Raw genomic sequence first — 26,182 nt, 5'->3', positions numbered from 1 at the left:
GGACTGAAATACCTTTGAAAAACAGCACTTACAGGTTCAGGATGAGTGTTACAGTCTAAGTAGTCTGTGTTTGGCTACCACGAGCAGTGGTAACCCATCATCAGAGACACAGAGTTAGACAAAGAAGGTTGTCACAGTTGCTGTTAAGGTTAGTGCAACACGGGGATCTGCTGGGACCACCTACCAACAGTGAGATGCTACAGGGAGCTGGGGTGCTGTGGAAGCTAAACCAGGAGTGGAGGAGAGTTCAGACTATGTGTCATTCAGGGCTCCCAGCTGGGAGAGCTGTTCTTAGAGAGTAGGGGTTGATGCCTTGTGCTGGATAGGTGAGTTTGAAGTCATAGTTATTTCTCTGCCAGGGTACAGAAGAAGGGTCTGATACCTTGGTATGATAGTGAATCTGGTTGGTCATTCAGTTTTACAAATATCAGGGAGCTGTTGCAGATCATTAGCCTAGTGACAGCTTGGTGAATTCAGCACATTCATTGAGCACAGTTTTAGTTATGAAGTGCTGGTCACGATAGTGTAGCTGGTAGAGTGTTGTAGCTGAAACTTCGTAGTCCTCCCTTGCAGATCTCTCCTGTGCAAGCCAGATGAGGAGGGATGGACTCCAGTTGCAAACTGCCATCACCTGCAACTGCCTTCCCACTAAAAACATAGTGAACGTGCTGGGCTTTCTTTTCATCTAACTTTTTAGGATCCTTGCACTATAGCATTGAAATTTGTTACAGAATGAAGGTTTGAGTGTAGCTACTGTTTTGACATAGCAGTTTTCCCTGTGATGAAGGTGAAGCTGTAGAAGCAGCTCCCTCTGTTTGATGCTCTCTTCCTAAAAGCTTGGAATTGTGGCTTGTGCTGTTGACGTTACATGGAAGGGATAGTGGCAGATAATCAACGTGCCCATTGCTGTACAATATCTGTGCACCTAATTTGCTGCCACAAATGTAAAATTCTAAAATATTTCTGAAACTGGATCAAGTACTTATAAAAGCTAAATGTTTTTTCCTCTGGCAGTAGTCAGTAGAAAGGTGTATTTGGTTTGTTCTCCCTGTAAAGCTTTCCTGTATCCTCTCCTTGTTTCTTCCTGCAGCATAAGATCTATTAAAATTAATGTGTAATTATATTTCTGCATGGCAGCTGGGGAGAAGATCTGCCCTCTGTTTGCAGGGTCTCTGTTCCTGATGAAACATGAGGACATGTGTCCCTATTTATCCAAGTGAAACATCCACTTCTTGAAGCTTAGGAAAGAGACTATATGAGAAGGCAGAACATTGTCTCCAATGAAATATTCACCTGTGAGCACAGCATGGCATTTAAAATGGCACTAAATGGAGTGTTGTGCTCCACTGGAGCACCATCTCTGCTTTTAGGGGTGTTACATCAGATCTCTCCCAGAAGACTGATGTATAGCAAAACAAAACCCATTGATGTCAAAGTTAGAGGTGAAGTATTACCGTGTTTCTCTCTTAGCTTCTCAAAAAGTTAAGCTTGTATTCTGAGCTTCCAGCTGAGCTCTGTATGAATGCTATGAATGCTTCCTCGTGGTATATAGTGCAAACTTCACGGCACTGTGCTACAAGAAAACAATTGGGCACTTCAGCATTCAAGGTGAAGCTCACACACATGCTTTGCCTTCTTAAGCTTCCCACAAATGCTCCTGCAGGTTTGGTTATACATTAGACAGAGTTAATAAAGGGTTTTTTTCCCCTACAAGGAATACTGACTTTAAATACCCCATCTTCTTTTTCTTTCCTTCAGTGATGGGGAGGGAAAGAAAAGAACATCAACCTTCTGCAGCAGTGAATCTCTAAATGCTGCGGGGGCCACGCTCACACCTCGCCGCATCTCCTGGCGGCGGAGAATATTCCTGCAGGTAGCTTCACCTATGAATAAATCTCCTTCCAAGATGCAGCATCCAGGTCTGTGTGTGCTTTTAAAGAAAATAAACAAGCAGTTGTTACTTAATACTGTAGTGAACTGCAGTGTGTGCTAATGTGAAAGGGAGAAGGGAGTCAGTGTGGTACAATATTCATGCTAGAACCTTGCCAGAGATCAGTTGTGCTCATTTAGCTTTAGAGTATTTAGGTTTTTGTTGCTTTGAAGTCAGGATTTTGGCATCAAAATCAAGTTAATTGCAATCTGCCATAGCTGCTGTATCAAAGGTGATTAAGACAGGTCTCTTACTGATGAAGATAATATTTTTAACAGTTAGGAAATTTTTACTCTGATCTGTGTACATAATAGGAGTGTTTGGTAAGTTTTATATCTTGAACTTCACATAGCACCTGTTAATTGTTAATAATTCTTACAACTTTGAGCCATTTAAGGTAGAAACTCCTGAAATAGCTGAAATCATGCTATTCATAAAGTCCCATTTGGCAGAACTCAAAACCATAGGCAAATGGAAAGCTTTATATTTAATGACCACAAAATGCTGTAGCACTCTTTGTAGTGCAAGTTAGCAGATGGAAAAAGCAGCTTTAATGTAGAACTCATGGTAAATCATAGTAAACAAGCTCAACTGTAAAGGAGGCTTTATGGATAAATGTCTTGTGGTAACTGGAAGGAGCTGGAAAGGGAATGGTTTGAAATACTGGGTGACCCTTTCTCTAACTGTGCTTAATTTAAATATAGCTTTATTAATGTAAACAAAACACTTAAAAAAATAATTCTCTACTGTTCCACCGCATTTTCTCTGGTTTTGGAATCAGCAAGTCACTGCTGAATGTGAAAGACAGCTATTTTTGTTCTGTTATGGCATAGATTTTCATGATATGTCAAACAATCTGAGTTTCCAGTAATAGCTTTCTGATTCTTTGCAGATGGTCATGATGGAAGTGAATTGTTACCCTTATCCCCTCTTGCTCCACCCCTGGAGGAAGACTCTCTTGTTCTAGTATTGCAAAATGAGGATGGTCCAGATAAAACTGGAGAGAGGAAAAACTCAGAAGAGCTACAAAGTCTGTGGAGAAAAGCCATCCATCAACAAATTCTGTTACTTCGAATGGAAAAAGAAAACCAGAAGCTGGAAGGTTAGCTATTTAGAAAATACCCCTAAAAGCTGTTGCAGATTCTGCTGCCTGAAGATGAAAATGGTTCTGGCGTTGGGCACCTTAAACAGAAATGTGGTTCTGTAACTTTTTAGTTAACAGTACGAGAAAAAAACTGTGTTTTCTGAGTCCTGTCTCACAGTCTACCAGGTTCTCTGTCTACCTGACTTTACATGAGTAATCTTAGTGATAGAAGAAAGTGATACATTTTCCTTTTTGGGTGCATGTTGCAAGGTTGCTCCATGTTAGACAAAGTCTGTGTTGTATCTGTCTGAGTCTAGGAGTTCTAATATGAAGTGGAGTGAGAAGAACAGGTGCTATGTGAACACTTAGGTATGGTAAACCTTACCCTTTCTATCTCGTTTCAGTCCTTTGCAGCTCATGGCCTTTCTCTCCAGGCTCTTTGTTCTTCATTAACCACATCACAGTGGTAATTTATTAATGCTTGAATCCAAATATGATTTTTGAGCAACTGGCTCTTGAGGTATGTCAGAAAGTTCTGGTGTTTGGAACATGAGCACTGTACCCTGAAAATTGAGTGCTGTAGGTGAGGGATCTAAAGTTGGCCATTCTGATTGTCAACTGCCTCAGCTTCTGGCTAGGACATTTTATTAAAGCTGGTCAAGACTCACACAAATAAAAGACAAGATGCAGTGTCTATCTTAGTATGTATAATTCTTCAGTATAATAGAGTAAAAAGCTTTTGGTGCAAGTTGAAAATTCCAGGTGTCCTCTCTACAACTTCTGCCTTCATCTTCTCCTCGATGCTGTATAACCTATATGGTAGTCTGATTCTTCACACTACCATACTACTTCAAACATAATGATCTCGTTAAGGCCAGTTAATTCCTTTTCCTTCTTTAGGCTAGCTTACTGGGAAGGCAGGGAGAGGAAAAAAAACCTATCAGGACAGAAGTCTTTCCGTGTCCCTGCAAGCGTACATCCTTGAATGTATTTCCTACACATGTAGTGTATTTCTCAGTGCTGTTTCTCTCTGCAGTTTGTCTCCCTGTTGACACACAGTTCTGTGGAAACTCCTAGATTCATAGGGAACATCTAGAGAGAACTTCAGACAAAAGCTTAATTTCCTAAACCATTTTAGCAAATAGTCTGTTTTTGTGGGGTGAGGAAGCTGGAGATCTGCTGTGGTGACTAATTTAATGTTGTTCCCTCTGATACTTTGAGCTGCCGAGGGATAAACTCTTTCCTACCCTGTGTGGCTGGGGGTACTGAAAACTGTTAAATCAGTCCAGTTCCTTAAGACTCAGTTACAAGTTGCTTCCATTCTGTAACAGGTAGAAATCAGGTTCTTCCTACCTGATCATTTGTGGTGAAAACAGGAGTGTTGGCAGTGAAGATGCCAAACTGGCACACATTTGCCAGTGCACATTCTTGGTTTGTGCTCTGAGGAGCATGTCTCCATTCTTGTATTCAGGTTCATGAGTACCCCTGCTGAAACTGGTGCTCTTGCTAGCTAGAATTCATCATCTTATTTTCAAAGGGTGAAAAGTAAACTGTTCTAACACCTGTCTCTACCTTTCCTTCCTGTGGGCTGTTATAACAGGGGCCATTTTATGGACAGGACATGGGCAGAGCTGACACATTAAACAAGCATAGGTTTGGGTGGTTCTTTACATCCTAGCCTACAATTAAGTGTACATCTCAGGAAAGGGAAATGTAGTAACAGAAATGCAAAAATTTCTTTACTTGAAGTCAGGTTCCTAGCTGTGAATTTATTGCCTTGTGTATATTAGACTGGTTTAAGACTGGAATTGCTGTGAAACTGTTTCTAGTGGATTTCTGTTAATCATTTGTTGACTTTTATGTACAAAATATTAATAGAACCTCTCTTCCTATTCCTTTTGCTGTCGAGGAGACTTGAATGCTATTAGTTCTTTATTTTACAGAAGGTAAGTTCTGTTAATTGCACAAACTTGCTTTCTTTTTCTTTTCCTTTATTTTTTCTCTGAGAAGCTAGAAGCTCCTTTTTCCAGTAGGTCACCTAGAAATACAAGAGCTGCAAAAAGTAGTAGGCCACGTAGCAATGATTAGGAAAAATGTTAACAAGGATGGTTGAAAACAATGAAGGATGGGGTAGTAGGGAGGGCACATATGATCAACAGGCAAACTTGCTGGCTTTCACCAGGGCTAACTGCACAGAGTTTGTTGTCACACTGAAATGTGTTACTGCTGTCTCGAATCTGTTGCATGCTGCTTACAAGAGTGGGAATTCTTGGGTGAAATCATACAGCAGCAGGGCAGCATTTGAAATCTCCCCAGCTGAACTGCAAATTCCTGTGGTAAGACCACACTCCCATTTTCATGGCAGTGCACTGCACCTTGCACAATACCTGCCTCTGCAGAGATTGAAATCTCCCCAGCTGAACTGCAAATTCCTGTGGTAAGACCACACTCCCATTTTTATGGCACCTTGCACAATACCTGCCTCTGCAGGGGCCCCTGTAGTCTTGAATGGGTAAGATCTCAGAGGTGTAACATTGGGGTTTTGGAAATAATTTGTCATTTTTGGAGGGGGCTAGGCAATGATCATGTGGATTGATCCAATATTGACTCTAGCTGAAGTGAGATGAGTAGGCGGAGGAGCAGATGGTCTTGTTTTGCAGGATGTATAAAAATGTGAGCGAGAGTTTGCTTTCACCTAGAGCTGCTGGTGGGAAAGAGGATACATTTGTAAGAGAAAGGGGGCTTCTGCAAGAAGTAGTGTGCACAGATCAAGGCAAATTTGGGATAAACTCAATTGCAGCTCAGAGGTGATGTTGTGAAATGTACAGTTCACTCCAGTGACAGTTAAATAAATCTCTCTAAATTAAGACATATTCAAGTCTTGGTTTCAGTTCTTTGTGCCAGTAGTTAGAGGAGCTGGAGTGTTTTTCTGCATGTGCATCATGAAGAATAAAATACCCAGAGATAATTTCTTAGTAATGGAAATGAAAGCTGCTTCTCCGTGAAATGCCAGGGTGACAATGCAGCTTTATTTCAGAAGTAGCATAATAAATACTTTGTACCAGATAGTCCTATGCAGCAAAGCTTTTAAGTATATAACAGCAAGAGTTCTGTGCTTCAGCCCAAATGTGTCTTTCAGGATAGGGTTCGTGCTGGTTCATTTGTTAGCACTAGTCCACCTGATGATGCCAGGTAGCAGTGCCAAGAGCTCTTCTCACTCTCTTAAGGGACATGTAAGAACTGAAATCAGTGTGACTGACTTCAGTTCAGAAGACTTGCTTAGCTTGCTTGCCTAAATCTGTAATATAAACATTCATGTGTTTGGGACTTTCCATACTCAAACAGTTGTAATGTTCAGTAAAAACAAGAATAAAACTATCAAAGGTGTTTTTGCAGAGCAAGTGCTGTGAGGTTTTGTTGAGTGGGGTTTTTTTGCCCCAGGCTTTAAAAAATATTTTTATTTGCTTCATGAATTGCTAATATTCATAACCCAGTAAGAGAAGTTAATTTTTTAATGCAACATCTTATGACAACTGCCCCCAACTAAGCTATAAACGAAAGAATTCTAGATGTATTTATCACCAGTCAGATTGTTGGTTAGACATATCCAACTGAATGGGGTTTGTGTATTTGTTGTTATCTTGTCATTTTCTGATATTCTGGTTTTCCATGTGCTCTTCCTTTTTGTTCTGTGTTCTAGCAAGCAGAGATGAGCTCCAATCAAGAAAAGTAAAACTGGACTATGATGAAGTTGGCACATGTCAGAAAGATGCCATAAATATTTGGGATAAGAAGTTACTAAACTGCAGAGCCAAAATCCGATGTGACATGGAAGATATTCATTCCACTTTAAAAGAAGGTATTTATGTACGAGAGATTTTAGCTCTGAAGTCTCAAAATTGTATTTTTTGTTCCCTTCTGATACCAACAGAAATCAGAAATATACTTTTTCCAGTAGGAAAAAATGGTCTTCTTTTTGCAAAGGTGCTGTCTTCTCCTGCAGAGCAGAAAATAGGTTCTGCTGTGTCTGCAGCTTGCAATGTCAGCAATGCAGAAACATGTTTAGTAATGCTCCTGAAAGTAGCATCTTGTTTCCATGTGTCGTAATGTTCCAGATTGAACTTGTAGCCTCTGCAGCCAATGCTATGACCTTTTGGTTTCTGCTCAGTGATCCAATTCTGAGTTTCAGATGTTCTGATTTTACTTGCTTACTGAGAGGGCAGGACCGTTATGTCTACTGTGGACTGTGCCCAAAACCTAGAGGAATCAGAGCCAAGTTTTGGAGAGTCTGGAATATGGTCACTTTGTATTTTGTTTCCTGGAATGAAAGGCTGGGAATTTTGTCTTGAAGCAGATATTCCTGTGGACTAGCTGTAGGTCAAGAGGGTATCCAGAGGGTCTTGTTAGTATAATGCAGCTGTAGGGCCAGATTGCACTGCTCTGCCCTCTTCCATAGAATCTCATGTCTGTTTTACAGATGCTGAAAAATAATTCAGTGTAATCAGGCTGTGGTACAGAAGGGAAGTTTAAATTGCTACCAAAGTAAATTGTTGTAGATACAAAGCAGTTCCTGTTAGTGACCTGCAGAAGTCTGCCAATAAATTATTTACCTTGATACCCTGTTTTCTGCAGTTGGATTGCAGATCAGAGTTGGGAACAAGGGTATGGTTTTTAACTTGTCTTCTTCTTAAATAATTATTTACCTAGAAGGTATTAGCAGAGTTGGCATTTTGACTCTTGAAGGTTGGTTTACAGAGTCAGATATCGAAGGAGGATGTATGAACTGACATGGACAGTCCTTTGCGAAGGGAAAGAGGAGTTGTACTTCCCTGAATTTTACACTTGTGAATTTAGTTCAGCTTTTCTAAACAGGTCATTCTACATTCTGAGAGTAGTTGTGCATCTTTTCCTGCTGGAGGCTAACAGCTCAGAAGTGGCAAAGCAAGGGATGTCTGTACCTCAGTTGCCCAGGATACTGCTCAGTGTAATTACCCCTAAGTTGGTAGTTCATGTTTACTTTGTGGGACTGAGCTGTGGCTACTGAGTGAGCACACTGCAGAGTGGAGTCCACTTTGTAAGGGATCCTCCTGAGTAGTTCAGCCAAAATCATGACAAAGCAAAGTCTTTTGTTGTAGCACTAAAAGCATCCCTCTGCTTAGGCCTCTTGTTTTTTTGTGTGACCTGCAGGTGTACCAAAAAGTCGTCGAGGAGAAATTTGGCAATTTTTGGCTGTGCAGCACCGAGTCAGGCACAGGCTGCCAAACAAGCAGCAGCCTCCTGATATCTCTTACAAAGAACTTCTGAAACAACTGACTGCTCAACAGCATGCCATCCTCGTAGATCTGGGTAAGTCTGTCTGTTCTTTCCCTCTGGTTTTTTGGGTCTTTGAGTGAAAAACACACCAGTCATAATAGAAGCTGCTGCTGAAGATTGATGCTGCTCTATGAGCTCCATTTTCTATGTCATCAGGATACATTCTGTGTATGCCACTTAGAGTCCTGTAAGCAGATGATTCCTTAGGCTATGCCATTCATATTTATGCCCCTCTGCATCTGTCTGAAAAGAGAAATCAGGCAGCTGCTTCTGCAAGTTCTGTGCAGATGAGAATAGTAAGTGGGTTCAAAAGGTACAGTCCAAAATCAGTGATAAGATACAGGTTGATCTGAATGAAGGCAAACTGCATATGAAAGCACAGAGAAGCAGTTTGAAGGAGGAGAATGCTGTTTGTCAGATGGATTGGGGTTTTTCTTCAGAAGAATTGAATATCAACTACTCCTCTCTTTTTGCATCAGGACGGACATTCCCTACACATCCTTACTTTTCCACGCACCTGGGAGCAGGACAGCTATCACTGTTTAATCTCTTGAAAGCGTATTCTTTGCTGGACAAAGAAGTTGGTTATTGTCAAGGTATAAGTTTTGTAGCTGGAGTGCTGCTTCTACATATGAGTGAAGAGCAGGCCTTTGAAATGCTGAAATTCCTCATGTATGACCTTGGCTTCCGCAAACAATACAGACCAGACATGATGTCCCTACAGGTAAGTCAGCCCTTCTGGAGCAAACCAGAGTTTTAAATTACTTTACTTTACTTATAGGGGTTTCTTAGGTTTTCCAGGGCCTTATGAAGCTTCTTATACTGTTTTGGAGGTTTTGAGGTATCTTTGTATTTTACTGTCTCTCAATTTGCAAAAAAGAGTTAAAACTTGCAGAGTTTTTCCTGTCACACAGCCCAGTCATCTCTTCAGAAATTCTGCTTTCTGCTATTTCGCCTTTCTTTTTCTCTTCCTCACTGCTCTCTCTTCCTTATGCCAGAAAAAAAATTGATATACTTTGTCACATATGGATGGAGTTTAAAAATTAATTAGATTTTGTTTTTCTTCAGTCCAGGAGCTCTTGCATGTAGATTTCTCACTTGTAAGGCCAAGTCAATAGTGACACACAGTGGCCAGTCAGTATATTCTGCAGGCATTTATACTTGAGGCTGCTCTGTCTTGACTTCTCATTTCACCTCTTTTTCTCTCGCTGTCTTCTACAGAGAGAGAAAACAGTTGAATTTTAATAGTTTAATTATCTTATGCAATGATGCATGCTCTGCAATATTATTTAACAGCTAGATGTAGATACTTAAGACTGTTTAGGAGGGAGACAATTTTTCAGATCTGTATAAATTTCAGGGTTTAAAGTTTGAGAAATCTTTGACCTTGACATGCAACTGTCCTCTGATTTGAATAATTATAATATGCTATAAACCCTTTATATTATAAAGGAATATACCACTGATGAGTTGTATAATCCACAGTGGAGGAAGAGAAAACAAAGCAGCAGATAGAAAAGTCTCCTTTTTTTCCCATGCTCCCTGCATAGCAAACACTTAAAATTAAGTAAAAATAAAGTAAAGTAATAAGTAAAAATATCATGGCCAGTCACTTTAGGTGCATATTTGGCAAATGTCCATAGCTATGGAATAGTTTGTAGTTAAATAAACTGTGTGTGCTTATTCTAAAAACAATAGAGGACTGTGGATTTAAGTATGCCATAACAAGTTTGATGTTGATGAATTAAGAGTGAACAGCCACAAAAAGCATTGTTTTACCTCCTCTTGTTCCATTTCCCCACATAAATATGTTTTAAACCAATGAGGATCAAAGTGTGATAAATGCATGTTTATGGGTTTTTTTCCCCTAGTAGATGCTCTCTAAGTTAGTGTGTGTTATAGTGCAGTTGTAGACTTTCAACAGTTGATGATCTGAGAGCTTTCACATGCCCAGGATTTGACATTTTCGTTCAAATAAGTGTGACTATTTCATTGGCAGAACCTCTTAGTAAGAACACTCTTTAAATTTGAGTAAGTTTGCCACTTTTAGTACTGTTTGCCTTATAAATTAAATGACCTGTCTTTCCCCACAGTTTGCTTCTAGGCAGTTCTTCTGTTCAAGTAAAGTTTTGTCTGCTCAGGACAAACTAGGCAAGAAGACTTAGAGGATCTTACTATATTGGGCTGTTTTCTAATAGGGGTAGAGTACTGCAAATTCTTTTGGAGTAGTGAAATACAAGCCAGCTCATAGGCAGAATTGGCTTCAGTCCTGTAGAAGAAAAATGATAGATGATTCTTCAGGATAATGAAAATTATTAGAGTTTAGATTTTTTAGTTGTTGCCTGGTAAAAGTAGTAATCTAAATCCTTAGTCCGTAATGAACCATCCCAATTGTTTTACTGCTCTGTGATGCAATTTTGACTTCACACATGTGTTTTGTATTGACACTGTCCAAACTGGGTTTAATTGGCATCTTACACAATTAAAGCAAGAACTCAAATGCATACACAAATTTAGCTGATTTGCCTAAACAAAATTGATCCCACTGCTTGTGTGCAGTGCTGATGAGCAGGTAGCTTCAAGTGCAGTCAACTTTTGGTAGGGAACAAGCACAAACTACTGCTATTAGAAGCAGGAAATAGCTGAATCTAAAGAGTAATTTTCTTATTGAGGAACAGATTCACCTTAAGCATAAAGCACTATTGACAATAAAATTTGACCTGGCAAGTAATCAATATATGTCTGCTTCTTATCTTCTGCTTTCTGAGAGAAGTGTTGCAAGGAAATAACTTACCACAGAGAGATATTTTTAGCCATGAAGAGCACCTTTTAACCATTTTCCCTTGCAACCTTTTATAGGTTGTACAGAAACCCTTTTTTGCATCAGTATCTTAAATTCCACAGGACCACTGGGAGATGTGCTGGGAAATATATTTGTGGTACATCTCTGTGTAAAATGTATTCTGCGGGTACAGAAACTGTCTAAAGTTGTGATGACTGTAGCATTGGAGTTTTAAATGCAGTAAAAATAAGGCCAAAATTCAAAGAATGAAATTGTGTAAATTTAGTCACAACTCATGGAGCATTTTGACATCTTGGAAGAGGTACAACTGCTTTCATCACTGCAAGACTGAAAGTTCTGGTTTGTTGACAAAGTTGAAGCAATATATTCCCTTCTTACCTTAAGCCTGTGAATCTGAAATATACTTCATTAGTAATCAGGTTCAAACTGTTCTTTGTTATTGACTGCCCTGTTGGTTTTAATTCATTAGTGGCAGGTTGTTTATACATGAGTAAATACCACTTGAGGCCCCAGGAGGCAATTAAGCTTCATTTTACTGTGCCATCTGTACTGCAGTTAATTTCCCTTGAATGAAATAAGAATAATTTGGAAAACTGAGTAAAGCTGAACTTTTCTTTCTTTACTTTCTCCCTCCTCCAATCCCCTCATGCACTGTAGATTCAGATGTATCAGCTCTCAAGGCTTCTACATGATTATCACAGAGACCTGTATAATCATCTTGAAGAGAATGAAATCAGTCCCAGTCTTTATGCTGCACCGTGGTTTCTTACACTGTTCGCATCTCAATTTTCATTAGGATTTGTAGCCAGAGTGTTTGGTAAGAAAGTTTATTCTATTAAAATAATAACCAGAACAATATCCATTGTGTTTTGAAGCACTCTAGGGGTAGTTTTCTACATGCTGGGGACATTTGGGGTGAATGTTGTGGGTGGCACATAGCAACACTTTTCATGGTGGCATGTCAGCTCCTTCTTAGAAGAAAGATCCAAAAAGTATTTATTGAAACATCATTTGCTTGAGCAAATAATTTTATCTTCTCTTACTACCTAAGAGACTTCTGAAGTGTAAACAGCAGAAAATTTATTGTTACAAATGTATTTTATGCAAATGTATTCAGTTTATATCAATAGAAAAGTTCATCTTGCTGAACTTGCAAACTGAAAAAAGAAATTGCATTTCTGAATTCTGATTCTAAAGTGCTTTCTAAAAAAAATCAAGCAAATTTGAACTTAAACCCTGGTTTAGGTATTCATGTATATATTGAACAATTTCCAATTCATAATATGCCTCTGATTTAATTTAGATAGTTTTTTCATTGAAAACTCCTCTTCAGGTAACATCTAGTACAGAAGCCTAAATATCGATTATTCCTGATAGTGTTTGTAGTGTCAGGATGTCAAGTAATTATTTTTGTGTTCTTTTCTTATCCATAAGAACTTCCAGCTTAGTCAAATCTCTAGTGATGCACCTTTTTTTAAATTTAAATTTATTTATTACTGCAAAATTAATACAAAATTAGAATTTTTAATTATTAATGCAAGACTCACTGTGCTTGTATATACACCAAGAATCTAAATGCATGTGTAAGGTACTCCCTCATAAATCAGATACTTTTTTTTCCCTTTGATCTTTCTGTTTTCATATGGCACCTTTTGTCCCTTCTTAGGAAATTCAACCTGACTTTGTCTCATGTTTTAATACTGGAATGTGTTAAGTTCTCAATTTGTGTGGTGTGTTGGCTTGGGGGCAGGAAGAGGGTTTTGGTTAGTTTGATTTGATTTTAAGTTTGTTGTTGTTTTTTTGGGTTTTTTTGGTGTTGGTTTGTTTTTTGTTTTTTTTTTTTTTTTTACTCAGTGCTTTCTCAGTTGCAGAGGGTTTTTTCCATTTACAGCAAACACGTTTTGGCTGCTGTCTGGGGGAACAAATAATTGGTGTATCTCTTTCTCAGTGGTGATTTTAAGTTTGTTGTTGTTTTTTTGGGTTTTTTTGGTGTTGGTTTGTTTTTTGTTTTTTTTTTTTTTTTTACTCAGTGCTTTCTCAGTTGCAGAGGGTTTTTTCCATTTACAGCAAACACGTTTTGGCTGCTGTCTGGGGGAACAAATAATTGGTGTATCTCTTTCTCAGTGGTGTACCAGTCATGTGAATATCTATTTCCCAGTGGGATTTCTGAAGTCTGGGACACTTGAGCATTTTATGTTTATCTTTTTTGTTGCTTGGTTTTTTTCTTTCCTAAATGAAGTTTTTTATGTATGGGGAAGATGGGAAGGAGGTTCAGTGTTCACTTCTCTGTAAATATGCTGAGCAAGGCATGTTCCCATTTTAAAATTGAAAAGTTACTGTGTTATTTTAATTCTTAATGATTTGAAGTCCTGATATTACGTGTCTTATGGGCCATTGTCATATACCAGGAGCAAATGGCTATTGTCTACCCTCCACAAATTGTATACTTATATTTATCCTGTTTGAATGTCCATCATAGACTTGAGAAGGGAGAATTTCAGGAGCTGCATTTGAGGGAGATGGCTGCCTCATCAGTGTCCTTGTGCTGCTGTGTGATACTGGATTAGGCCAGGGGTGACCTCTTGAGTATCAGGATCAGGAACTGAATGTCTTCAGTTGTGTAGCCCTGAACAAACACCCTGTGGTGTGACAGAGCCGACAGCTCAGGAGGTTTATTTGGAATGCCCATGTGCTGCCTTCATCTCAGTAGCTTCATGTCCACCACAGATTCTGAGGCAGAATCTCTATTTACTGTTCTCAAGATTCCCATTTCTGTACAATCTGTACCTACTGACCTGCACAGCCCAGACTCTCCTCTCTTATCCATGTAAGATTATCCATTATACCTCAAAGTAAGGGTTTGGCGCTTAGATTATAGCCACTAAGAGCACTACTATAAATTTTGAAAATAATATAACTGGTTGTCGAATCCAAATTTTTTTTTTAAGGACTAGCCTCTGCCTATAGAAAACAGTTGTGTTATGATCTACCCCTCAACTGCTTTTCAGTCACAGGAGCACTTAAAACCAGTTAGCAGATGGTTAACAGTCTCTGGCAGACAGTGGTGAAATGGTTATTGCAGATAACTGCTACAGACACAATAAGCATGCAGTATTTTATTTAATGCTCTCTCACATCTGTAAGATGAAAGAAAATTCATGCTTTATCCTTATGTTGAAATTGCACTTCTGAGCTGAATACAACTGCACTGTGATTGATTACAAAGAACGTCCCAGTAAATATATGTATTATTCCAGTGACTCTAGCTCCCATTTTCAAGATACTTTAATTATTTTCTCTTTTAGACATTATTTTTCTTCAAGGAACAGAAGTCATATTTAAAGTAGCACTGAGCCTACTTAGCAGTCAAGAGACATCTATAATGGGATGTGAGAGTTTTGAGAACATTGTTGATTTTCTTAAAACCACTATTCCAGATATGACTAAACCTCAAATGGAAAAAATTATTACTCAGGTAAGGATGTTTTTCTCTTTACTTTTTTCCCCCCGTATTTAGTTTACTTTAAAAGTATCATGCCTACACTGTATGCAAAAGTCTTCTCAGAAGAAGATACATAAAGCTTCTTGAAAACACTGTCAGTGGCTGGAATCTTCATATTTATAACTTAATTTCCTCTGCATTGAGGCTGCAAATTGAGAGTGAGCCTGTCTAGTACCTCAATTGTGAAACTGCGAGCAGCGCTCCCCCTTCAGGTGGTAGTTCAGAGATATCAGAAGAGCTCTAGAAAACCGTGTGCAGGAGTGGAGTAAACACTTGTGCATTCCTGTGGCTTGTTAAGGTTTGACTCTTTCAGGTGCTGTTAGATAAGAATTTATTCTTAGACAATGTAAATCTTCATTTCCTCACTGCATTGACTGTCTTTGGCGTGCTAAACCTGTGTCAGGCACTTTGGTGTCTTTCACAACTCATTGATTCTGGGAATGACAGAGTGGTAGTTTAACACTTTTGATGCTCTTAGACATTAAATCTGTTCTGTGCTCTGCATGGGCTGCAGAGCAGCCCTGCTGTGTGGGCAGGGTAGAAATGGCTTTGTGCAAAGCCAGGTCTGATAGAGTAAGAATGGGTTATGATGCCTGCAGAGCTGAATGTGGTTACATGCAGGGCAGGGCGGCTCAGCTCTGCTGGCCTGGCGTGTGCTCTCATGCTGAGCAGCCTTCCACATCTGCATTCATGTGTAGGCTGCCTGTATCCTGTGCTGCTACCTAGCCTGGCTGCAGGGGCAGTTGTTTGGCTCAGTGTTGCAGTTCCCAGGACCATTCCATTACAATGGGTAATGAAAGAAAAATGTAGACATTATGTAGATTATGTAGTGATCAGGTAGCTATGTAGAGAAAAATGGCACTTACTGAGCTTGAACACTTCATAATTTAAAGTTTTATCTCATTTAATAAAATAAAACAGTGAAAGTAATACAGAACTTATTTTTTCAGGGAATCTGTGTGTGTCTTGTGTTGACACAAGAATGTTTGTGATCTCTAGGATAAGGAATAGAAAATTGATGTTGCTGTAGACATCCTGCCAATCCTAGTCTAAAATCTTTGGTAATTTTCCAAAGCTGAGAGGCTGTGACTAGGTTTGTAAACAGTTCAGGGTTGTATGTCCCATCAATGTTAGAAGCTCATTTCTGTGTTCTTCACAATGCTTTGTCCCTAATGTATCCCAATAACAAAGTAGTGTGTCATCATGCAGGGATGGAGCACATGGAAACTGTAACCATGAAGAATGTTTTTACAGAAGTCTGTAAATGAGCTCTTGGAGTCAAGGGATCCAGTTTTGAAGGCAGAGATCTGTTGAAGCCCAGATTTAAAAATTTTGTCTTGATCTTCTTAATATTCCTGGGCAACAGTCAATAAAACTTTATCATATTATAAAATTCTTGGATTGAATAACACTTTTCTGCTGACACATCTCATAGTAAGAGATGGTATTTGCTAATTGTGAAAAGCGTGATCCAATTTATTTTGAATTCTATGATTTATTATGGCTACAACTCTGTTATAGTGCTCTTACTGAAGACATCCCCTTAAAATAGTTTTTTGAAGGGAACAGGAAAAGCATTAATCAAGAAGAGTTGACTCTTAGTCAAACATTCACATGGAATAAGTCCTCCCTATTGTAATTAAAAATGATCTTTTCTCTCATGGCAGGTGTTTGAGATGGATATTTCAAAACAGCTCCATGCCTATGAAGTAGAATACCACGTTCTTCAGGATGAACTACAGGAAAATGTGAGTCCCTGTGATGAAGGTGAACCTCTGGAGAAGCTGGAGAGGGCAAACAATCATCTGAAGAGGCAAAACATGGATTTGTTGGAAAAGCTACAGGTAAACTACTTGGGCTACAAACTCATGGTAAAGTCATTCCTGTGATTCAGCCCATAGAGAAAAAAAGTATTGTTATAAGTGTATGTGAGAAGTCTTCTTACTGCAAGACCTTGTGTAGTTGAGCAGTTCCCTTAATTATAGTGATTCACTTCTGCTAGGCATACTTCTAACTCCTTTGTCATTCCTTGGACTTCTCCTTCCTGATTTAGATTTATTTTTTCTCAAAATCTCTCTATCCTTATATGCCATAAAATCTGTTGGCAAAATTTGTTTATCTTTCTGGAAAGTGAGTTCTCTGTCCCTTCATCTCTCTGCTTCCCTCTTGGAAAGGTTTAAGTAATAAGCCATAGTGCAGCAGACTTGTTTGGTCCAGGACTTTGTAGGCAGTGCTGTTTTTTTTTCCTTCTGCTGAAACTCATAGTCTACTTTTGGAAGGTGGTCTCTCCTAGCAGACCTGATTACATCTGAAAGCCCACCAGACTTTGCCTGGTGAAGTTGTGCTTTTAAAATCCCTTCCTCCTTCACTATTTACCCTTTGTCTCATAGCTTGGCCAAGACTTGTTTCAGTTGCAATATGTTGTATTGTCTTACATTTTCTTGAAAGATAAAGTCTTGGTTTTTTCATCATCAGGCTATTTCTTGTTATAGTTGTTAATTTGAACAAGCATTGCAAAGAGCTCAGAAAGCACTTTCAGCTTCTGAAATGGGAAAATGGAAGGAAAAAAGGGAAGATCAAGTCCTCATTATTTTTGTGTTTACGGGCTAAGGGTGCTGTGTTCTTTTGATACTGAAAACAGGAATCACTTGAACTTTTTAGTATTACTGATTTTTCTTTCTTATTTTTCTTTATTTATTTACTGCAGCTGTGGCTTTTACCTCTGTTCTGAAAATGCACCAAAGGCATAGAATAATTGAGTGGCTGATTTGAAAGGCTCTGTCAAAGCTTTTCTGCTCTTTCAGAGTGCCTTACAATAATGCATCTCAGTGCTTAACCTCTTCACCTTTTTGTTTGCATAACTTCTTCATTCTTCTGCTTATACCCTTTCCTAGGAGCAATCAGAATTCTTCCAGTACCCACAGAGGGAACTGCTGCTGCTGTGGATACTTTGACTAGTCAGAGGAAGCTGTAGGTTTTTAACTGGACAATAGGGAGCACACTCTGCTTCTAGACTTAATGTTGAGTTTCTCCTTCCCTCCAACCTCTTCATCCTTCTAACTTACTTTATGACAGAGGTTTCCCCTTGTTCCATCACTGTTAGACAGGCTGTGTCTTCCAGTGCTACTTCAGCTGCTGATTTACTTTTTCTCCCTCCGGCTCCAGTTCCTTGTTACTCTCAGCTGTCCCTAGCTTGCTGCAACTAGTATGTCTCCTTCCCTCTGTAAAGCTTTGAGAAATTCTTCAGATTGATCTGGTCACTATGAGGAGATTTTGTGTATGATACACAGTATTCATTCCTTGTATTGTCTGCCTACACAGGTGTCTCTTAGAAGTAGCTATGTAAAACCATCATAATTTTAATATTATGATGCTATATAATAATATCAAAAGAAAACTATTCAGAATGTATCAATTTATGATAATGTTATTTTTTACAGGTTGCTCATGCTAAAATTCAGAGTCTGGAAGCCAGCCTGGAGACTGTTTTGACACGAGAGAACAAAATGAAGACTGTAATTCAGTCCCTGGAACAGGAGAAGATAACATATCAAAAGACTCTTGAGCAGATAGTGAAGTATTTGCCAGCAGAAGTGTTGTCTGACTGTGAACTGCTCCTGAAGGAAGTAAACTACAACCCAAATAATAAAATATGGAGTAAGCCATAAACCAGGGTTTTCTAGGCAGCATTTCTTCAAAAACAAAAAGGGAACGAAAAAATGAGTATGCTGCTTTCAATAGCTACTTAGCAATAGGCAATGGTATTACCCAAAAATAGTGCTGGGACACTCATAGCTACAGATGGGCCTTCAAGTGTCAAAATGCAAATTCAGGCTATTAATTTTTTTATGATTATGTAAATAAATCATAAGGGGGAAATAAAGGATTCTCACATGTAATTATGAGTAGATGTATATTTAGAGTTGACCTAAAGGAAAGGAGAAATTGGAGTAGACAAAGATAATGGTGATCTGCAAATTCACTTCGGATGTGCTTGTCTTGTAGTGAAATGAGGATAGTGTGTCTTTATATATATGTATATTGAATATGTTGAATAATACTTGAAGAAAAAAAAGAGAATGTAATTTTCCCTCCAAAGAGCAGCATGTTTCACATCTTCTGTGGAAAATCTGTGTGAACTCATGCGTGCCTCTCTTTTAATTCTACTGACATTGTGAGCACAGACCAATAAGCAGAAAAAGTATCATGACATGGTTTGCACAGAAAGAGCTGTAGTGCCATCCTGTGCTGCCTGGGCTGCACCAGTCAGCAGCGTAATTCCATGTGCATGTTGGAACTGGAAACAAGCAAGCATCGCATCATAGCTCCCCTCCATAACCCAGAGCTAGGGAATAGGTGTCTGCAAAGGCAACAGCTAGCAGTGACTGCCACTTCCTTCCTGGCCTGTTTGCTTCCACCTGTCCTGGGGTTGGTGGTGATGAGGAGAGAAAGGAAGCACAATAATGGGATGGGATTTATCCTGATGTTAATTTTCCACTGGAGACTTGCCTGTTGTAAGAGTTAGGTGTATCAGGGGCTCTCGTTTAACCAAAGAAATGCTGCAAGAAGACTTGTCCAATTGTATTGGGATGCAGAAAGCTGTTATAAATTTTGTTTGAGAAGAAAATTGAGGTAGGTTGCAGGAAGTTAAGTGTGAGTGCACAAGACAGGACCAAGCAAGTCTCAGATATTATGTACCTTTCAGTTTTCACATATACAGTGGCTATACATTTCAAAGGGGATCCTGAAGTACAGGCACAGTTTTAATAACACTTTCCAGGCTATTCCTGTTTTAATACTACTTTGTGGTCTTTTTTTTTAAACAAAAGTAATGAATTTGTGTGTTCTGGACAAAAGGTGGGATAAACTCTGATCATTTCAAGGGAGAAATTGTGTTTATAGAGGTATAAAAAGTTGCATATAGATTTGAAAATGTTTTTGAGTGGAATTTTTGAGAAAGCTTAGACAAATGTGTAATAGACAAGTATTTTGGAGTGCATGTCTGAACCCTTAATTGCATTTTACAGTGGCTCATGTTATCTCTTTCTGTTTATACTGTATTTCAGGAAACACTTATTCTTTTTAATAAGAAAACCAATTAAGCAAAGTGCCAAATACAGCAGTGTCTTTTCACATCAGATTGTCCAATTTAGAAAGCAAGGACTGAATATCACTGTTTTCTAAGTATTATGCTTTATGTTACCATAAAAGTGCGGAACAGCAATGCTTACTTGCTGCACACTGCTGTGGAACTCAGGGGCTTTGGCTCTCCTGGGTTTTTTGTTGTCGTTTTTTTACTTCCATGATGTTTTATTTGATTAAAGATACTGATTTACTTAACAGTCTCTCTTTTTACATTTGGGGTGAAAGGTCTTAACACTGTGTATAAAATTTTGTGGAATCTGTCTAGATATTTCAAGAATGTCGTATTGTACTAGATGGGGAAATGCCAAGTGAAAAAGCAGTTCTTTGCAGTTTTGTTCAGAGTGAGTTTTAGCTGATGTGTACGTAAAAAACTAATCCCAGGAACTGCAGCAGCGTCTGTTACAAAGAACCAAGATTATTCAGATGCATCTTTTTTTAAAAGATGCACTGAATGAGCTTTATCCTCTGTTTCACTTTAAAATTTTTTCATGTAATGCCTGGAGAAATCCCAATAAATGTCATTGCTGCATTTCCCATAGCCTCTGGCTAGTTTTATTTTTCTACACTTCAAGTACCAATCTCATTCTCATCAGTATTGTTCACATGAAATTTGAAAAAGATCTGGCTTTAGTTTCTAATTGTGGGGAAGAAAACCTGCAGGATTTGTAAAAGTACACGGAGTACAAGGATAGATATTCTCCTTGGGAAGAATAATCTTACACTGTTCTTAACTGAAGATGAAATTTTAAAGGTATTTTTTTCTGTAGCAGTTCAGTTAGTATATATGCATGTTGAGAACAGTAATTTGATGAACTTTGTGTATCTAGCTTTGAAGGGGAAGAAGAGTGAAACAACACATGGGAATAAACTACAGAAGTAAAACCACAGTGGGGTAAGTGCCTCGTGGCATCAGGACACCTCTGGTAATGTTTGTGTGCTGAACCCAAGAGTGCCTCGTACCTGGGCATCTCTAGGCCATGTAGCTCGAAGTCTGCACTCAAGCAGGTATCCTCCAGATCTCCTTCTGATGGGTAACTGGCAAGATTATCTAGAAGATTGAACTGGATGTGTGTTTGGTATGGACAGCTTTACAATTGTTTTGTGCAGCTGTGAGGAGGGAGGTCTTGTGGGCCAGAGACAGAGCTGCAAAGATAATTGCTTGGGAGAAGGGGCATTTCCTAGGATCAGAAAAATTGTTTTTCTATTTCTATATCTTGCTTTTCTGATGGGAAAAAAAGTTTTCAGAACAAAGATATTGTTCTGTCTGATCTAAGCACAACAGAGCTCTCAGTTTCTGCTCTCAACTTCTGGAGAACTAACTCTTGAGGGAAAAGTATCTGCTGTTTGCAGAAACAGGTGACTTAGGCTGCTTTCTGCTGGTAGAGGGCTTTCTTCAAAGTCTGGGAAGACATATGTCCTTCTAGCTTGTAAACTGGCTGGTAAGTGAAGAGTACCACTTGGCAGGAATACAGCTGAAATAAGTCAGTCTGGTAAACAGGGCTAATGAAGGAGACTCTGGTATTCACTTCTTTTATGGATGGAAAACCTGGACAGAAAGCTGTTTGGTAGGTTTTTTTCCTTCTCCTACAAAGTAGAGTATTTATTTCTCTCCTTAAAAAGGAATGTTTATTTAAGATGCCTGAAAGTTGCATTTGTTCACTTTCATTTAAAAAAAAGCCCATCAGATTTTACAGAAAATCAGCCTTACTTGAAATCACAAATCTAGTTAATCTTAAGTGGTTTGATTGTGCCCTCTTCAACGCAACCCTTCTTAGCTCAGTATCACTACAAGAAAGCTGAACAATTTGTAACATAAGGAAAGAATTTCAGCAGTTTATCCAGGAATTTGATATTGCTACTGTGATTCAGGAGGTCTGCATCTGGACACGTAATCTAAACCTGAAGCCATATAGGTATTTGTGTGACTAGCCTTTTCTGGGCTGAGGTGAATAACCCCAGGCAGTGTTACCAGTGATTATCCAGTCAGTCTTTGTAGTCACAGATGGGTGTTGACAGGCATGTGCAGGCTGTAACATGTCAAGATTTATGCCAGGCTATAGCATCCTTTAGAAGAATTGTAATTGATTCTGTATTGCTGTGCTTCATCTTTTACTGTCAGTGTTAGTTCTTGAATTAGTTAGTTCTATACTTTTCCTTCCTCAGTCTTCCTAGTGACTAGAAAAAACAAAATTTAATGCTCTTTTCAAAAAAAGACATACCCAATGTTTAGCTCCAGTGTGCAAGACAGAGTTTATATGCCTAAAGTTTAGCATGTTAGCTCACTCTGTCTGAAAGTGTGTTGAACTATGGAGCAACACTAAAAAGCTGGGCAGTGAAGCAAAGATTATGGTCTGCCTTGAGCAGCTGACAGGTTGTGTGCTGACTAGCTCGCAATGTAGTAGAATCTGCACAGATTGGCACTTGGTCTGTTTGGTTTTACTTTAATGTTGACCTTAACTGTGGACCACAGGAAGGAGCTGGCAGTGCTCATTTAGCAAAACGTTCTGTGTTGGTGTTTTCTTTGAGTTGAGAAGTCTTCCAGTCCTTAACTGTTCTCTTCACAGCTGTTCTCTTGCTCAGCAGCCACCTTTAACAAGAGTTTTGGGAATTTTTGTTTGTAGTCTTACCATTAAAAGAACTTCTGGAGCTTATCCAGACTGTTTCTGTGCTCAAATTGCAGCTTACTCAAGTCTTCACTCTGATAAAGAAAAGTAAGAAGGTTTTATTATATAGGTTTTATTTTTGATGAGAGTGTGTGCTGGGAGATGACACAAGTGTCATATCCCCTTTCTTACTGGAACTTGCTGGGGGAGAGCGTTCTGTGCCTGATGTACCCCAGAGCATGGTTGTCCCTTTTGCTGTCATGGCTACTGCTGGCTCAAATTGAACTTGCCATCAAACCTGGAGATCACCTTCTGCACGACTGCTCTGCGGCCTCTCATCCCCCAGTTTGTGCATATGACCAGAATTGCCTCCTCTTAGGTAGGCAATACAGCACTTGCTGTTGTGGCATTTCATTGTCAGTGATTGCCCAGCTGTGTAGTCTATCCAGATGTCCCTTTACCCTTGAGGAAGCCCACAGCTCCTCCTAGTGTGATACCAGCAGCAGACATGGGGACTAGAGATACCCTGGGGGACAGTGTGAGGGGCAGATCCAGGCTAGCTGGAGCCCAGAAGCAGCCACAGTAACACCATGCAAAGCCTGGATTGCTAAACATCCAGAAGCAGCCTGTGGAGGCTCAGGGCAGGCTGGCCATCTCTCCATGTTCAGCATCCTTGCTGCAGGTGAGGCCAGCCTGGCCTGTGCACTGTGTGCCCATTTGTTCTGTGCAATTTGTGTTCCCAAATGTTGTTTTCCAGTTTAGTGTTACATGCTGGAACAGCACTGGGATGAAAATCAAACTGGAGAAAGCAGGATGGGGAAATGTCCTTTGAAATGCACACCTGATTGTAATTCAAACTGCTGCTGTGGGCAGGCCCCCAGTGCCAGTCAGGACTCCTTTGGTACTGCTCCTGCAGGATACAAGGCTAGTTCTGTGCAGAGCTGCTGGGCTGTCTGCATTGTCCTCTGCAGCACTCAGTAAAGGGTGATTTTTTTTATTTTTCTTCCCAGTGCTACAAAAGAACATATACGTTCATTTTTATTTTTTTTAAATTATCAATCTCCTAAAGCTGATGTTCTGGAAGAAGTCGTAGTTATTAAATTTGTGCTTGACTATTGCCCACGAGGTGTCACTGTTGGTTTTGTACACGCAGCTCGTGTGTGTGTGTGGCAGTTTTGTGGTTGCTGTGGCCCTTACTTTAGAGAGGAGTATGAACGCTGTCTGATGAAGCATGATGCACTATTTGCATGCTGTTTGTAATAAAGTGTGATGTTTGTGCTCAGAGACTTTATTATAACAAGAGGACTTACTAAATGACATGTAGGTCTTTCTCAGAAATTAATGTCTTGCAGTGTTTCATCTTTGCTCTTGTGTAAAACAATTACGGAAACGCTTCACCCTTAAACAGGTGTATATTGTTCCCAGCAATCTGATCCCAGGTGTCTTCTTTTCCACTGTTCTGTTTGAGCAGAATTTGTGTTTCTTGAAAGCAGCATCAAGTTGATCTGGCAAAACTACTGTCTGATTTCACACTTAACCTGTTTCTGTTTTTTTAAAACAAGGCTTCCTTGCAATAAGCTTCCCCATAAACAGAAAATCTTAACTAATCAGTTCTTTTTTCCTGGTTTTCTTTTAATTATCTTACTGGTTTTAGTGGTTAAAAGGAATGTGGGGGATGTGCTCCTAATTTTCCTAGCCCTACAGAGAAAACATGATTTGCTGCTTCCATTTTCCAGTTAACACATTTTCCCTCCAACAGCATTGCTTTCACAGTGAGCACTGTGCTCACTCTGAAATGTGAGGACATATTCAGATAATGTGATGTTCCCACCACCCAGACGCAGCTGTTCCCAAATGCATCTGGACAACAAGCACGAGTCATGTTTACCTCTTGACCAGAGCCCCATGTTCAAACCATGCTCATGCAATTATGGCATCAGCAATTCCCTGGGGACCACTGGGCATAAGCAAAAAAGACCAGAGCTCTTCTACGATGCGTTTGCTTTTCTAAAAGCACCAAATTATAGATGGGCCTAATGGGTTGAAGGTGCTTAAAGCAGGGCCAGTGCACTTCATGTGCAATATACCATCATTTGAAATGCTATCACGTTGTGGAAACATCATTCAAGGGCTAATTTAAATAATACTAACATCTGAAACGAAGGCATGTTCTGACATTTATAGGTTTAATGTCTATTTCTGCACTCTACCAAAATAGATGGGCTGTGGGTGGTTCTATGATTATTGCTGTGCATTAGCAAGACAAAAATCGTGTAGGCAGCTGCTATTATGCCTGAGTAAATATAGATGAGGGAGAATCTACAGAGTAATTTTTTGATGTCACATGTTTATTTAAGATATAATTAACTTCAGCAGTGCTTAAGGCTTTGGAGAGGGAGAGAGTATCTTAAAAAATTCAGTGACCAATATGCCTCCACACTGCATAGCCGGGGGTCTTGGTAGCAGGGATAGGGTTGCACAGCTCTGGGAGCAGTGATTCCCTGCAGCCCTTTGCCTGCTGAGCAGTCACAGCTATTGAGGCTGGATGCATTGTCAAGCCATCATCCTGACCAAAATGTGTGACCTTTGTGTCCTCTTCCTTTGCAGTGATCCTGAAAACTTCAGAGGGCTTTGATAGGCTGAAATGGGGTATTTTTGCAATGACTTTTGGTATTGCATGTTGTGGAAGGAGGAAAGGTAGCAGTTATTTTGAAAGAACATAATTTTATCATGTTTTGCCCTAGATAAGTAAAAGCTATATCCTTCCTACTCTAAATGGGAAGGGAAATGAGGAATGCTGAGCCACTGAACTGCTCACAGTGGCATAACTGCTTGTAGTACTTTATATCCTTGGCAGGAGGACAGGATCTTTTTTTTCCCTTCAGGCCAGCTGACCCCCATGTGTGTAGGCACTGTAGTCTTGTTCGTATTCTTCACAAAGGGTGACATTTCTGATAATTTCCTTGACTTGTGGGTGATGTTCTTACCAACCTCGGCCTGCTAGAGAAACGTAGCATGTAAGCTTCTGTCTTTTCCTAAAAAATGTATTTCCATCAGTTCAGTGGACAGTAACATTGCTTTGCATCTTTTGTGAAAATTCAGAGAGCCTTGTCTGGCTGTTCCTTGGGGTTAGTTTGCATGCTCCTGCAGAAATTGTGCATAAGCAATGCTGGAGGATGTTTCATTAAAAGGCCCAGGGTTTGGATCTTGGTAACACCCCTAGTAAATGCAGGTGTTGGGGTTTTTTTTCCTAGCTGTCTCTCAGTGAAAGACAGCCTGATGCAGTTAAAAAGCCCTGGAGCAAACTTCACAGAGGGGGTTGGAGATGTGTAAAGTGGTTGTGTGTGGGAAGGAAGGAAGAAATGGAATTAAGGTAGGAAATCATAAAGGAGATGTGACAAACACTTCTCCTTTTATAGCAGTTTGTTTATACCAAAGCTCATAATACCATGTCTATTTTTGAGGAATTCTGGCTTCTTGACATTTGTCCTACTTACCCCTTACAAAAAGTATATATTTTTCCTAGCACCACCTGACATGATCATAGCATCCTAGAGAGCCAAAGCACTCAAATGGTGCAAAACTGCTAGGAGAAGAACACTTCATTTAGGAAACTCTATTTATTTGTGATGTAACAGAGCCTAGAGAGATGCTACAACATAAATCTCATAAGACAGCAAAAGATGCACACTGTCCCAAAAATTTACCATTAAATCAAAGAGGTGGGAAGAGCAGCATCAGCCCAGGGTAATTATGATCAGTTTAGGCAGATGTACAACTGTATTGTAAGTGCCTGTAGAGG

General features: G+C 39.5%; 1 protein-coding gene across 1 annotated transcript in view; it reads left to right on the top strand.

Moving 5' to 3' along the window:
* Positions 1 to 20,315, top strand: part of TBC1D4 (TBC1 domain family member 4) — a 99,400-nt gene extending 79,085 nt beyond the window's left edge. Inside the window, 10 exon segments of the mRNA XM_039714653.1 lie at positions 1,759 to 1,919; positions 2,823 to 3,032; positions 4,958 to 4,960; positions 6,715 to 6,873; positions 8,202 to 8,360; positions 8,807 to 9,051; positions 11,788 to 11,947; positions 14,436 to 14,605; positions 16,300 to 16,476; positions 18,073 to 20,315. Of these exon segments, the coding sequence (XP_039570587.1) occupies positions 1,759 to 1,919; positions 2,823 to 3,032; positions 4,958 to 4,960; positions 6,715 to 6,873; positions 8,202 to 8,360; positions 8,807 to 9,051; positions 11,788 to 11,947; positions 14,436 to 14,605; positions 16,300 to 16,476; positions 18,073 to 18,300 (1,672 nt within the window). The 3' untranslated portion in view covers positions 18,301 to 20,315.
* The last annotated feature ends 5,867 nt before the right edge of the window (positions 20,316 to 26,182 follow it).

Source organism: Passer montanus, unplaced genomic scaffold (genome assembly GCF_014805655.1).
Source record: "Passer montanus isolate IOZ18808 unplaced genomic scaffold, ASM1480565v1 scaffold30, whole genome shotgun sequence".
NCBI lineage: Eukaryota > Metazoa > Chordata > Aves > Passeriformes > Passeridae > Passer > Passer montanus.
The sequence above is the reverse complement of the archived record's forward strand: the minus strand, read 5'-3'. Positions and strand labels throughout refer to the sequence as shown.